The sequence below is a fragment of the Anopheles darlingi genome, chromosome 3 (assembly GCF_943734745.1).
Source record: "Anopheles darlingi chromosome 3, idAnoDarlMG_H_01, whole genome shotgun sequence".
In the NCBI taxonomy this organism is placed as follows: Eukaryota; Metazoa; Arthropoda; class Insecta; order Diptera; family Culicidae; genus Anopheles; species Anopheles darlingi.
This window is the reverse complement of record NC_064875.1, coordinates 47769542-47785502: the sequence shown is the minus strand read 5'-3', so window position 1 is coordinate 47785502 and position 15961 is coordinate 47769542. Positions and strand designations below refer to the sequence as shown.

The following is a 15961-nucleotide window of genomic DNA, read 5'->3' as shown; positions in this document are numbered from 1 at the left end:
ATCTGGGGCGGTCCACACGAAGGCATAAGCCGCTCTGTCGCAGAAGAAAGACGATTACACACAAACACCGCTTGTTTGGCGAGCCGATCGGGACCGGGACCGGGGCCACCACTTCCATTTCCTTCTCTTCTTCCTTTCGATTATTTATTTACTTTCGATTGTGAGTGGTATGATGGCGGCCGCCACCGGAGCCATCGTCGTTGTTGTTTTCATAAACAACAACACTATGCCATCGATGCCTCCTCAATCACCTCATCCCGTGGAAAACCCGGCAGATGCTCTGGCCTCTTGTGTGGTGCGCTGCGTTATTGAATCATCCTGGTCTAGGTCCTTGGTCGGCCGGTCGGTTGGTACGCAAAGTCGTCAAGGAGACGGTGGTGATAACGAGATATCCTGATGGGCCAATGGTGCAAGATGTTGTTCATCCCTTCTCCAGTCGGTCTCATCTAAGCGTCGTTGGTCCCACTGGGAGAGGGAGGGTTTGGTTTGAATTTTCCAGTTACTGTACGGACACCACGGGCTGACCACGTACGCACACACACACACACACTCATACGTGCCGAGGAAAGATACGACCAAGGATCAATGATCATACGGACAACAGCGCTGGCACATTGGAGCGGCATCAGTAGCGTTGCAGGCCGAAGGTCTGATTGGAAATGATTCTCCTCGAATCGTTGTCGGTACGATCGGCACTCCGGCCAGACCGGCCAGGGTGCCTTCTCCTTCCTCGGTCCTTTATTTATTCTTCCGGCTATGATTAGATCTTCTTTTATTGGCATTATCAGTACGGCGAATGTACTGAAAATTGGCTTCACCAGCTCTAGCTGTGAGAGCTACCTTGGAGGGACCTTAGAGGGTAGAAGAAGCTCGTTTGAAGGAACATTCGATTTACTTCCAGTAAAGCTTCTTGTGTGCTTCTGGTATGGCGCTTCGTTACTCGGAGCTCGAAGTAGGATGGAGATAGTTAAGTGAGTTGTGTATCGAGGAAGGTTCTAAAAGACGAACATAAACCACTGGTACAATCAACACTCACACGCACACACACATCCCGTGCGATGCCAACGACAACGACGGACTTTTGTTAACGCAGAGATCAGTCCATTTATTCAAAAGCGATTAAAGCCGGCATCAATCAGCCGAGCAACGCGCCGAGGTGAGGGTAATTCCCGATTCCGATGTCCTTGACAGGCGGTAGTGAATGGGAGGTCCCGGGGCCCGGGAACAGCAAGCAACAGAACATCTTGCACGGGCACTTCATTTCCCAAGCGTCATTCCCATCCACAAATGGCTGCATTTGCTTCCTTCCGCAGTGGCCATCCGGGGACCGTTCCTGGTCGTTGCATTTAAACAACAGAGAGCGAGAGAGAGAGCTCTGGGACCGAACCAACGGCTGAGTCGTTTTGTCGTGGGGGAAAACGAAGAAGAAGATCCGGAAAATTGCCATCTTGCGTCATTTATTAGTTGGTTCTATCGCTTCCTGGACCTATTCCCACCGGAGAGAGGAGGGAAAGCAAGGACTAACAAGTCCCTGGACTAGCAGCAAGTCTACTGGTCCGGACTGGAGTGTAGCGACGTAGCGGAGATGTAGCTAGTGTGGTGGTGGTGGTGCGCGCAGTCCGGGGAAATGGTGACAAAATTGGAACCATCGCCATCGAAAAGTGGATTACCAAGCGCCAAGCACCAGAGAACAGAGCTTTCTCTCTCTCTCTTTCTCTCTTTCTCTCTCTCTCTCTCTCTCTCTCTCTCTCTCTCTCTCTCCCTCTCTGCTGGTCGCTTGGCCGTCGTTGGGCTTGGCAGAAGACATTTTATTTCCCGCTTATCTGCTGGTGAATATCTTTATGGATAGTTTGAAGAAAATAACTATTTCTTCGGGAAAAGTGTCCGCCCGTTCGTTCGTTCGTTGGTCCGGTCCGGGCTGTGCGTTCCGAAGATCAGGCAAGAAAGTCGAGCGACCGAACGGTCCTGAAATGGTGTGTCCAATCGTCACAGACCATCGGACCGATTTCGCTTAAAATGAAGCAATAAACTAGGCAATACCGTTTCGTTAGCTTTTTGTTACAATCGCTCGCGGGTGGTGGGGAAATTCTTAAACAAAACAAGGCAACCACCGACCTGCAACACGAAACAAAACTAAGTGAGCGAAAGCGAGTGAGAAGCTATATCGCGGAAAGGACGAAAGAGGAACGATTGGAAATGAGTATCTGTTGCGAGCAGCGCAGCCTCAGAGCGGAGAGATCGAGAACGGATCGGAAAATGGAAAAGCAAATAGCCACCGAACCGAATGCACCTCCCGGGGCCGGGGTCACCAAAAAAAACGAAGGTTATCAAGAACAATCAGAGAGAACAAGAACAGAAAAGATATGGCAAAAGCGAACATTCACCTCACGGCGGCGTCAATTTTCCTTTCGCGGTTAAAAAGTCAAAAGCTTGAGAATGGGAAACTTTTCCCGGCGCCCGGCCGTGTCCTCCTCATGATCTCTCTCTCTCTCTCTTCTGTTGAAGAAGATTGTTGCACGCCACGGATGGGAGGAAAAAAAGGGGGGGGGGGGAGGCGCTATAAAGCGAAAAAACCGAGCGGAAAAATTAGGATACAGCAAACGGGAAATGTAATGGTCCTTGCAATAAAATGTAAATAAGAAAATGAACCAAAATTGAGTTCCACGTAATGGCACTGGTACTGGTACGGTGCTGTGCGGTAGCCAAACCAAACGATCGTCGCCGGAACTACTCGGTGGGAGTTTTTTTTTTTCATAAAAAGGACCCCCTTTCCAAGACGGTCAACAGAAACGGAACGTTTCGGTGACGATGAAAAATGTTGCTGAAGATGAAGACAAATTTTTGGAGCCCGAGCTGGAGGCGACCGCGACGCCGCGAGGTGGCGCGATAAGAATAAACGAAAACTTTGTCCGCGGCCCGTTCGTCCGTGGCGCCAAAGGACTCTCTCTCCCTGTCTCTTCAACTTCTCCCACTCTTTTTGCCTCTCGCTACGACTGCGGCTGGCGTAATGTTGGCCACCGGGGGACAGAAACATAAGGCCCAAAAGGCATTGCCGCCAGTTCGGTGGTTCGCTGCGTGGATCCATTTGAAGATGCTAAATGGTAAGTTAAATAAGAAGCCTCGAAAGTGGAACTGTTGGAACACAAAGGGCTGGCAGAAGGAAACACTTGGCCAGCCAGTAGGAAAAAGTTGCCCCTCCCGCAAAAAGTCTGCTCCCCCTTGCACTTCCTTCGTTTGCTTTTCCTTTTTACTTCGCCTTCGTTTTCGTTCTCAAATTATGCGAAAATTAAACTAATAATCGGAAAACACAACAGCGTGTAAAGTGAGTGTGACAGAGGGGTTGGTGTCGCAAGTCGCGGTGTCAAGTGGTGACGGGAATTTAATTTGTGTGTAAAGCAGATCAGCTAGCTGCTGCTGCTGCTGCTGCTGCTAATTGACGCCACGGAGCCGCACGATTGTGTACATCGCGCTTTTATCGCGCCTTTGGTGGAACGCTGCTCGCGTGATCTCGCTAATAATCGGTAAGTGGCCAATCATCTTTCCGGAGGCCCCGGGAATTCGCCATCGCCATCGAAGTGGTGGCGCACCATGATCACACCCATGTTGTGTGAATCTGTGTTCGTTAAAAAATTGAAACCACCGATGCGAGGTTATTGGATTTCATTATACTGCTCGAGAAATCTGCTGTGAAAAGTTATTGATGCCAAGCGTGAATTGGTAAGCAGGAGGATGAGCTAATAATGTATTATCCGGTAAGAATATGTTGGGAACATTCGCTCTAATGGAATCTATTGAACGTGTTAATCAGTCTTTGAATTTTCATGCCACGAGCAGTATTTACATTTTTTTTGTAAATGCTTATCCTTTCAAGAGTATTGTGTGAAATGTTTGGATCAATCGAAGTAAAAATGATAATAACATACCAGTTATTATCAAAACAAAAGAATATGGATTTGCAGAATTTCCGATGACTCAGCAGAAAGCTATGACAGGCACCGAAAAAATTACATTTTTGCAGATTCGCCTTTCTAAATTAGAAGTAGTTTTTATCAAATTTTCCAAAAAAAACAACCAAATTTTTTTGAAAAGTTGTAGATTAATGTGAAATGTCGCTAAATAAATAAAGTGTAATGGCTTTAGCTCCTTTTTTAGTGTTTGTTACACACTGGAATATTTATCGAATGGAATTTATTACATCGTAACAGTTCTCTATAAATTAATGTGACCATCTTCGAAGCAGCTAAGTTTTGATTCTCAACATTCAAATGTGATAATTAAATAGACGAAGCAACAACGGGTTCATAAAAAACGGGTCAGAAATACATTCACAAAAACCCTCTTTGCATCGATGGTAAACACATTTGTATACCAATCGAACAATTTTCATGATACAAACACATTTGAGATGGAATTACAGAGAAGTATCCTTTTCGACGCGTTGATATAATGGCCGCTAAACAAAAGGCAAATAATTCAATTTATACTATTCGCATATTTTAATGGAAAAACAAAGCTTTTCACCAAACAGTACTATTCCCTCGCATCTACTGTAAATTGTATTGTTGGATATGATTGTATTATGTTATTTGCGATGTCCAATAATGCCCATTCCGTTGCTACATTGTGTGAATCTTGTTAAGGGATGCAGCACAGTGAAGCTCGGAGAGGGCTAACACATCGAATGGATCCACATTACAGCTGCAACGCAACGTATGTACCCAGGGCATCTTCTTCGAATCCCACTCCCAGAAAAGCGGATTCATGATAATACGTTGCCAATCTGGAGGAAATCTGGTTCGAATCCCTTACCATCTCCACCATGCAAACGGAAGCTGAGTTACCAGGAAGCATAAGGCATGTGCAACGGAACCAGGCAGAACCTACGGCATGTGCGCGCCCATAAATCCATCCAACAATCGAGTTCGAAGCAATCCGATAGCCTGTAGGTTCGTAGCCCCCCGGCAAAACACTCGTCAGCATCCTTCATCTGGACCAGCGTCTGCAACGATGGGATTCATTATACGGGCAAACGCACAGGCAGCACAGAGGAGCACAATATGATGCCCCGTTGGCAAAGAAAGAACGGAGAAAGGTGGAAAACTGCGAGAAAAACTAATTGAATTCATCTTGATCGACGTGAAGAATGATTGTCAAGAGTTCGTGTGCATAAGATCTGCATTCATTCCTAGTGCCTGGTGTTGGTGGTGCCAATGGTGGTGCTTTCACCTCCTTCTTCTACCCCTCCTCCACCTTTCCAAAGAGCATATGGTGCGTGAATGGCCCACCTGAAGGAGGAGGAAGCAACCATCCTCTGCCTGTCGAAGCTACCCTTCGTCTTGTGGCCTTCCCCATCATAATCAGATCAGATGATAGACAGCCTCTTTCCAACGCACACACACACACACACGAACCGGTTCACTAGGCGGCCCTTTGTGGAACCGCATCTCCTTCGAGGGTCTCTCCATCGACGGCCATCTTTATCCGGGAATCTATCGATAGCGAGCCTTCCATGCTTGCCATGCGCTGGCGGCTCTCGACGTTTTGATTGACGTTTTCAGAATGGATGGCGTGGCCATGGTGATGGTCGTAGTAGTAGCGGCAAGATTTCCTCCGATTGCCAACCAGCAGCACGCGCAAACGCTGTTGTTGTAGGAAGCGTGCCTTGGAGCCAGGAAGCCGGATCGGCTGGAAGAGCATCACAGAAATGGGAGAAACTTTCCCGCGTTATCAAGATGTTTTCCAATACGATAACGCCGAAGTGAAGTGAAGCGAAGCGGTCCAGCCTTCCCCATCCAGTCCATTGAAAACTACAAACGAGAAAAGGGATCTGGCGAATGCGATGGCGATGGATGACTGTAATTATGGAAGAAAAAATGGTTTAAAAAGAAGCTATCAGAGCGATCAACACAGCAGGAGCACAAGAATATGAAACGAGTTAAACAGAAGTCCGCCCCCCGCCAATCGATGTTGCAATCGATACCTTTCGATCGATCGACATCTTTCGATCTCATTAGACAGCAACACGCACCATTCCTACCTTCCTTCGCCGTCATCGGCCTCATCTTCGCTTCGCTAATCTCTCGCTTCTAAAACCACAAGACGATGCTGGTGGCTCCAGGGGAAAACCCGGTCGCTCGCTGCATCGAACCCCGAACCGAAATGAACGCTCCGTATTCGTTGCTGATGCATGACGGGCTAGCGTGTGACCCGAGACATTGTTGCCCCTGTGCCTGTGTTACCGGTCACCATCATAGCAAAAGTGAAAGCCTATGCCACGATGCTGCTGCTCATTAACCCGAGAGAGAGCCTGCAGTGGTGGTCATCCTGTGGGAAAGGCCGGTACGGCGTAACCCCCCGGGCATGCTGATAATCTTTTGCACCTGACCAGCCGACCGATGCGCCGGTGTCTCTTCTAATCTAAGCACCTCACTCAATCGATCGATATCGATTTTCCCATCAATTTTCCACCGCAACGAACCGACACCATCATCGATGATCGTTCCGACGTTTTGCGAGCAGCAGCAGTCTGTAGTAGGTCGAGCAGAATAATATGCTGCAACTGCTGCTGCTGCTGTTGGTGCTGCTGAGTTCACTTTGCCGCTCATTTCCATTTCCAGAGACGCCTGCTGGTCGGTTTGACGATTGCAATCGTTGGCATCGATGAATCGTAATCGATGGCGCTGGATCGATACTTAACGCACCAGCAGCAACAGCAGCAGCAGCGCATCGGTAGCCACAAAGACAACGCAGAAGCAGTTCCAATGCGTATGTTGGTGGTGGTGGTGCTGGTCGGCCATCACAGCACCCTCCAGCACCGTAACGGTATTAGAAGTGAATGATTGATTTCCATCTTCCCGGGGGTTCTGGACACCGCATGAGATATCCGCTGGTACGATAATAACATGGCTGATTGCTGAATGATCCCATAATTCCGGAATGCCAACCATGGCATGCTGATGCTGTTTTCTCGAAATATGTGGTTGTGGTACGCTTCACCACAAGCCACAAGGAGCGATGGTGCGGTGCTGATGGTGGTGGTTAGTAGCAGCAGCAGAAGGACAAAGGACGTTCTCTCCCGGTGCTGCCAGCTGCCGAAGGTTCGAAATTGGAACGCAACAAAACACTGCTCTGTGTTCTACGCTTGGTTGCTAAAAAGGAACAGCAGAAGCATATGGCCTCGATCGCCGGCGAAGGTGTAAATTTTCCCACCCCAATACATGATTTTTTTTTTGCCCTCCCACCTCATGAATTTTCCAACGGACATGACCAACGGGTGCCCCAATCGCCATCGAGATCGGGACGTACGGGCTTTCCGAAAGTGCATGTTACACCCGTTCGGTTCTCGGACCGGTTTCTCGGCGAAGGTGCATCGAAGGTGCAAGCAAGCAAGGGGTTCAGGGGGTCACCTCCCCCCCCGGGGGTCATGAACAACTAATGCAAAATATGAGCGAACGGAAAACAGCTGTAAAATTATCATAAAAATGACAAAACATCGAGCGGACCGAGGTGCCGACCGCCGCCATGCTACTCGTCGTGCTGCTTATGGTGCTGCTGGTGTGCCGTGCCGTGCCGTGTCGAACGTGTAATCCGCCGGTGGCCAGTGAGAACCGTACCAACCGTCTGGTTGTCGTTGTCGGCCAAGGTACAGCGCCGGCTGGCAGCCCTTGGAGCATAAACTAAACCGAAACGATAAAGAGACGCTCCAGAAACGCCCCGTTCCAGTGGCCCCGGGCCAGATGTACCAACACCAGTTCGGTACACGTTCGGTGGTGGGTCCGTTGGAACGACGGAAAATAAAATGCGGATTGACCAGAGCGCAACATTAATTTGCAGCAACACCGGCGATGTCGTCGTCGTCGTCGTCGTCGTCGACCGTTGCTATGATGCGATTTGTCGTGTCCTCGCGACGTCGTCGTAGTAGTAGTAGTAGTAGTAATAGTAAACTGTATTCCATCAGTCTTAACGTCTTCTTTCAACCATGGTGCAGCGACAAACAGACCGACCGAACGCGTGCTGACGTGGCCAGAAATCGAAAGAACAATAAAGCGGATTTGAATAATTCCGTTGTTATCGTTATTAATATTTTGCTCGCATTTATAAATCGCAGCAACCCTTTGGTGGCCACACACACAGAGAGTATGTGTCCACGGTACCACCATCGGTTGCTGCTGGTGGCCATGACGGTGTACCGTCGATGAAGGTGTTCTACTCGCAAAAGCAAACGGTGGAAAGGGGTTTTTGATTCTCTGTTGCCCAAAGCCAAGCACATTGGCCACTTGGTATGTAAATGCAGCAGCCCTTTCTAGCTTGTTTGCACCTTGCCTTCCTCTCTATCCCGGGTTATTGTTTATGCATCATTGAACTTCTCTCTCTCTATGCTACTGCGCCACGCTTACCTTATCTTTGGTGTTTAGGTGCCAAAACAACCGTTCAGCTTGGCACTCTCTCTCTGCTGCTGCTGCAACCGTGCATCGTCAGGACCAGGGCAGAGGGAGAGATCACAAATCGAAATGCATAATATTGCATTATTATTAGGATGTTAGCTGGCTGGCAAGTGGAGCTGTTGTGCCGCTCTGTTTCAATCCAATTTTTCCGATTTCATTCCACCGCAATTCACGCCTAACACCAGCACCAGCGGGCTGACATTCACTCCGGGGGAACAATAGCTACCCCTGTGCTCTGATGCACTTCTCATGTGTTCGTGTGTCTGTGTGGTGTGGTGTCCTTGCAGACATTGCGATTTGCGAAATGTGAGCATGGCGCTTGTGTCCTTTTTCCGCAGTTTCGCCAGCAAACTCAACACTGCAAAAATGTGGTCTGCTGCTGCTGGTGCTACTGCTGCAATCCCCTCACAACAGTCCCCTTACGGAGGGGGGGGCCCAAACGTCTACATCCATTTTAGCATTTCATCCATTCATAATATTTTTATTGCCACCAAAGTGTTATTGTTTCCGTTCGCCCCGTGCGTGGTTCCATTCGTCGTTTCTTGGCCCGTCGGTTGCTGCTGCTGCTGGTGGAAGAGTTATGACAATGCGACCGACCGACCGACGGAACGGAGGGGATGGCGGATCGCATTAATAATCCGTGGGAGCCTCGGAGGTCGCGATGGAAGCGCCCCCAACAAATCGACTCTTTGACTTCGTCTTGTGCTTGTGCTCGTCTTCGTCCGTGTTTGACCGCATTTTGATGCATTTTTCATGAGACTGTTTTTCACGTTTTTTTTTTGAACCTCTGTTTGAACGATTTGGGGATTTCCGTTGCAGCCACAAACACGCTCTAAGTGAATGTGGGATCAAATGTTTAATTACTAACCACAGACGAAAACCGATGAAATCGACATCCTGCGCTGTAATTGTTGATTTTAAGTGGCGCTGCTATACGTTAAAAATGCCAAATTAAATGGCCAAAGACACACACACACACACACCATTAATTACTCTAATGTACGATAAGATAACTGACGAAATGATTTTCATTTTTTTCGCTCATTTTTTCCAGATTCCAAACGGAGCAGCGCGTCCGGATCGAAGCCGGATGTTTCGCCGGACGCCCCGAGGACACCGTAGTCATCCTGCCCCGGGGCCGGGGCCGTCCGCCGTCCTCCTATGGGCAAGTGTGCCTCGAAGCAGCCAGCTCCCGGACTGAACGAATTTGGAAGCGCGCCGTATCTTGCCATCTGCAGCGACAATGACGTCCTCTACATCAATGTGGTACGTACACTATGTGAGCTCTACAGCTACGTCTATTTCTGCAACATGAAGTGCCAATAGAGCCATGCATCATGTTTCATAACATGTTAATCATCCTTCTAATGAGGGACCGACGCCAGCGAGACCTTCAATTGAAAGCTCCCCCCCGGCTCCGGTTCGGTAGATTTTCTCTTGTGAACAAATTTATTTCTTCGTCTGGTGCAGCAATGGCGCAGCCACAGAAAGTAATAACGTCTCGTGCACCCCTTGCTACCACTAACGCTGCCTCATTCGGTTCGCAGACTAATCAAAAAAGGTGCGACCGCGACCGCAACGACGACGACGACGACGGTGGCGTTACTCCTCATTTTCAGAGACCTTGAAGTTGGTTTCCATTGCGGTCTGGCACAGACCACATACACACACACATTCGCTCACTCACTCACTCTCCGTGCACAATGTCTTAATACCAGAAGATCCTCGAAATGCAATGCTGGCACGCCACGGCCACTGTGGGGCCCCACCGTACGCCAAAGATGCATTAACTGCGGTTGCCACCGTCCGACCGTTGCGCCGCGTACCCATTATATGGCCACGGTTCACACCCCGGGTACCACCGTTCCTTTTCACACCAGCTTTGTCACAGTCCCGCTTCCTCTTCACGGACCGGCTGGCACTCTGGCCTGGCTCGCGGCTGCGGCGATTTTCTTCGCTTTTCGTTCGCTCTGACGTGACGCGACGCGACGACGGCAGGCGATGCAAGCGGATGACGCGGTTTCGCCACATCCATCCGGTGGACGGTGGCGGATGGGCTGATGGCGTGGAAAGCAGATGAAAATTGAAATTCATTGAAAATTGGCGGTTTCGATTGCCATTAATTGAAAATTATGCGCTATTAAAGGATTAACCGCAAGCAAGGCAGGCAGGAAGTGAGCGCAGACACACGGGCGGGCAGACCGGTGGCAGCGAAATGTCTCAATCCGTTTGTGCGATTGGCTTGAACCACGAATGAAAACGGAGCAGCAAAGGGCTTCTTTAATGCTACTACATTTCCAGACTTCCGGAATTCCGGACTTCACGTTTTGTAGATTCTAGACCTCAAATTTACTTTATTCGTAATGCATTTCGCGGTCATTCAATGGGTCAACAAGTCTGAAGGTCTTGACCTTTGAGGTCATATTCAAATTATGTAGAAGAGCCTAGAAGACACATGCGATGTCTGGAACAAGATGCTATACACCAGAACCGTTTGATCGAAGTTCTGAAGCTGAACTGAAGCTCTCTTCATCGTAGTTGGGAAGATGATTTTCAATTCTTGAAGAATCCTTAAAATCATCTCAGGTTTTTGGTTTCAACAAATGCTCTAGAACAACGTCGGATGCACATATCAACGGTTGATTACAGAGAATGAATCGTAACGTAAAACGTTGAAGATGTCTTTGATTTACGATAGAGACTCCTTCAGAGACATCCTTTGGATTCCTTTGAACCTACCGAAGAGCTTTTTGGCAATCATACTTTGCTTAAGCTCCTTTTTGAAACATGCAATTGCATTCAAGCTGCTCCTTCGTTCCTTTACGAAGCCGCAAAAGGGAACGTAAATTTCTTTTGCACCGGTTATCCTTTTCCTTTCCGGGAAAAACTCTCACTAGATGTCGCCAGTTCAGCACTAACTCGCCCTCTCGCCAGCTAGAATGATGAAATTTTCCAGCGCATGCGTCCTCGAGAACAACAGAAGGAAAACGACAACAGGAGCCCAGCTCGGCACTTCCAGGGCGTAGAAGACACATACACGTAGACAGACACACACACACACACACATGGTGCACCTTCCAGACGCGCTTTCCAGTGGGATTGGAAAAACGGAAAATGGAAAATTGATAGTTCCGCAGTGGTACCGTTCTCGATGGACGTTCGTTGGCCGTGCGCTTAAAAGTGCGTTTAAAGCCGAAAAAGTACAGATCATTTCGACTTGTTCGACGGTATTAATTGAAGTCGAGGAGAAAGCATAACCCTAGAGGACGTAAATACAATGAAGGAGTAGTGCTGCAAACCCCAGCTCCAGCAGACAATCCACCGTGAATGGCATCGCGTGAGGAGTGTGTTGGATGCATGGCGACGGTTCGCTCTCAATCGATAAATCTTCACGTGATTACCGTGGCCACCTTGGATTGGATCGCAAAAGTCGCTCCACAAACACCGGTGCACCGATTGCACCGAATGGAAAGTGTTGTAGCGTGTGAAGAGCCGTAAGCTGTAGACGGTGTGTTGTGCCAATCTGTCCCTCAGGAAGAGGGGTGGTAGGGGTGGTAGAGGTGTTGTTGAGGATGCCCAGTGTTGCCCACTCTTGGCTAATCTTAGCCAATCCCCTACGCCCAATGTGTGACTCTCGAAAGTGAAAGACTCCTCCGATACACGCGACGCAACAAAAACTGAAGAGAGGTTTAAAGAAAGAGAGACAGGAAGAGGATTTGCGGCAGCGTAAGAAACCGGTCCGGGACGGTGGTTTGTTCCGGGCGGTGCCAATATATGTACAGTAGACCGTGTCCACCGGCAGTTCCTGCTTCGGTCGGTCCCGGAACATTCGCGACCGTCAGCTATGGATGAGTGCCAGCAGCAGCTCGACTTTGAGGAGCTGGAAAAATTGTGCAGACACACACCCGAGGACTATTTATCGGAGGAAGAGGAGGAGGAAAGGGAAGAGGAGGTGCACGACGGTCTGAAAGCAGGTGGTGAAGAAGGTGGAGGGATAGACCCGACGGTGGTCACTACTGGTGACGATACTGACGGCGAAACAGGCCAAAGGATGGTAAGTTGGATGTTTGGAAGATCGATTTTTATCGGGGCTTCTTTCGCCGCTCCTCTCGATGCTGCTACTACTGCAAAGAGCCTGGAAGGAAGGATTGTTCTAGATTGCTAGTGCTTCATATCATCCGCTTCCATCCATTGCTTCATTGATTGATCCACCATTAGTGTCTTGACTTACCACCAGGCGGCAAGTCTTATTAGCGTTTGTAGCTAATGAATTCATGGATGGAATCGGACGTCATGAAACCAAAAAAGAAGTAAAAACCTTGAAATTCGAGATGGAAATATCCTTGGAATGGAGGTCCTCGAGGGTCGCCTCCGTCTTCTCGCGCTGCCTCATGAGCCCACACGGCAACCGTGGAGATGCTCCGAAGAGCAGAAGCGAGCACTTGAACCGTGCGCATGCTCCGTACGAGTGTTTTGTTTACTTCTCGCTGGCCTGGCCTGGCCTGGCCGCTTGTACTGACTGGGCTCGAGGCGGTGGTACTAAAGGTCTAGTGTACGTATGAGTAATGCATTTGATTTCAATCCATATGCCTTTTCTTTGGATAATAATACTTTGAATGAAATTATGAAATGCCTCATGAACATGAATAATTCAAACACACACACTCAAGTATTCCTTCAGACCTGCTACTAGTACATAGCATTCATTCGCAACTTTACACGCTAGACTTGCAGCCCCCCCCCTTTTCTGTATGTCACGTTAATGATGCCGGAGTTCATGAACTTCAACTGCTATGCTGCACCTGGTCCCACCGGTCCACCATCGGTTATTGGCCTCGCTGGCTATCGGAAAGCCATCGAGACCCCTACTCTGGTGCATGTTGCACATGACACTGTCGCCTGCGTATGCGTTTATGCGGACCCCACGCCAGACGGGCGCCAAGCAAATTGCTCTCCTTTCGCTAACCCCCCCGGCCACACGCCCTTTTTGTCGTTGCATTTTTGTCTTTAGATTAATTATTCAAAGTCTGCGTTGTCTGCGGCACGGAGTAGTGCAACAGCAAATTGAAGCAGCAACTGAAGTGACATTTAAAATTCAAATTTGCTTCACAAAACTAAGACGCTCCGGGCGGTCAGCTTGTTATCATCGAGGCGACTGGTGTGTGTGTGTGTGTGTGTGTGTGTGTGGCGGACAAGGCGGGTGATGTCAAGAAGTGTGGCAAATGTGGTGAACACATTATGTAATAATTGGATTTCCGAGGCTTCTCCTCCCCCTTGGCTTATGCGTCCCTGATGCGACGCCCGTATCCGTCTCCGTTCCGGTCGTTTTCCGTTTGGCGGACAGATTTAGCACCGGCCATGCTTGCGTGCCTACGGCTAATCCATTCCGAGGTCCCGCAAACCTGCACCTTGGGGAATATGCTCGTGAAGCTAGTGGCGGCCGAAAAGGCGAACCAAATGTTTAACAATTTCGCGCACAATTCCATGCACTTGTCCAACGTACCATCATCGATCGATTCCGGTGTCCGTGCGGTGTGTCTGTGTCCCTCCCTCCCCGCCGGGAGTTGACTTTCGATTTCCGACCTGTTCGGATTCGGAACACAAAAAAAACAAAACGCGCAACACTTTCGAGTCCGAGAACACCAATGGCTACCATCCTTCCCCCCGGGTAGAGACCGGTATCACCTTTAACGGGAGGGGTGAAAGTTATGGTTTACCGGAACGTTTCACCAAATCCGTCCCGATCCGCGTGTAAAATTGACCACAAATTGCTCGCTGTGAGCGTGTAATTTGCAGCTAAAAGTTATGCTTTTATGCTGACGTGGCATGGCGTCACGTGCGATGCGATGCGCCGTGCCGCAGCGAAGATCATTTGCTGCCGCACAGCATGCATGGTGAATGTGTGTTTGTTGGTTTTTTTTTGCTTTTATTATGCGCGCAAAAATTATTAACAGAAGATACGAACGAAATACACACACAAAAAAACACAACCCCACAAATAAAGTGAGAGGATAGAGACCTTCACTTTCAACACGTTACCGAAACCGATTCCGAATTCCCGCGTGAGCTGAACGAAAGAAGAAAGATTGTTTACCAGACGATTTGCTGGCGCACCGGCGGGTTTCTATTTCATTCCCCTCTCACCTCACCATCGTTCGTCGCGTTCGTCTAGTTCGTCTGCTCTCGTTCATTGATTATTGGTATTAATCTTCTTCTGCAACGACTCCTCCTCCAAGCACGAATCTGCGATCTGTTTTCCGATGGCGAAATCGATGCGCATCGCGTGCTGCAGCAAAAAGGGGATAGGATTTACCCTTCGCCATGGGGCTGGCCATGCCATTTCGTGCGGAAGATCGGCCGGATTGAGATAAGACGCGGGCGCTCGAGAGAGACGCCCAAGACAACCAATGCGCCATCGGTTGATGGTGCACCTTATTGTGCCACACTATGCCGTGTCTACGATCTACGTTTTCTACGAAGGGGAAGAGATGTTTTATGCATAACAACAATCGATTCCCCTCACCCCGTGAGTGACCATGGCACAACCTGATCTTGTGGAAAAGCTTGTTTCGGTTTGTTTCGGTCCCTAGAGGATAATTGGCATCGGCAAATACCGCGGAGCATTATCGCAGAGAGCAGAGAGAGAAGGAGAGAGAGAGAGAGAGAGTGACGGCCCCCGAGGGTAGTGTTAGATGCATAAATGGCGGCATGCCAAAGGGGGAGGGTATCCTTTTCAAGTCGCTCGTTCACTCGCTGCACCGCCATTAGACCATTATAGAGACCTCCCTAAGCCACCGGAGGAGAGCGAGTCGCGTAAGGGTGTAGTGCATAGTTACTGCACACTACAAACCACCGATCTGTAAATAAACGATCCATAAAAATGAAAGGTTAATAACAGGTTAATTCCATTTCACTCATAGCCGTAGGCTGCGGAACTCCTGCCTCTGCCCTACGAGATCGCGAACGCGAACACAATAGAGTGGTTGGTGGTTGTGCACCACTATTACACCTCTTGGTTTGGATCCCCCCCCACCTCCCACCCCATAATTGGATAAGTGTAACGAGTATAAACGGGTGTATATCCATTACTTAACAATGTTCAACATTCCGCCCGGCCCCGGCCGCAGATAATCGAGCGGTTGTTTTGCGTTTGAAAGCGAAGAATGATGTAAGACATTATCTTGCTACGCTCTGCAGCAGCCATCCGCCATTTTGGTGTGCACGAAGAGATGTGTTGCGATGTTATAGTCTCTTGCTCGTGGTCCCATCACCATCATCATCACTCGCGTTGCAGGTCAGTGATTGAGAGAAACGAGCTGCTGTGTGCCAAAGCGCACAACGGCATCCCATCCATACATCCATCCTTTATGCCACGCCGTTATGCCATCCTTGGCATGGCTCGATGCCAGCATGATGCTAAATCGATCCGCGAAGCAATGGGTTGATGTGTTGACTTTGTGTCGTCTCGATACTAGTGGTTCGGTTCGGTTCGGTCTTCTAATTGAACAAACGTGAGA

The 15961-nt window shown here is 49.1% G+C and overlaps 1 protein-coding gene across 5 annotated transcripts in view; it reads left to right on the top strand.

Moving 5' to 3' along the window:
• Positions 1-15961, top strand: part of LOC125953287 (mucin-19) — a 74900-nt gene that overhangs the window by 33230 nt on the left and 25709 nt on the right. For 2 of the 5 annotated variants that reach the window (XM_049682755.1, XM_049682754.1), the window contains one exon: positions 9499-9710. In XM_049682755.1, coding sequence (XP_049538712.1) covers positions 9606-9710 — 105 coding nt within the window. In that variant the 5' untranslated portion in view covers positions 9499-9605. Of the gene's footprint in view, positions 1-9498; positions 9711-11341; positions 12499-15961 lie in introns of those variants that run through there. The other 3 variants (XM_049682756.1, XM_049682753.1, XM_049682752.1) reach the window with 3 other exon arrangements.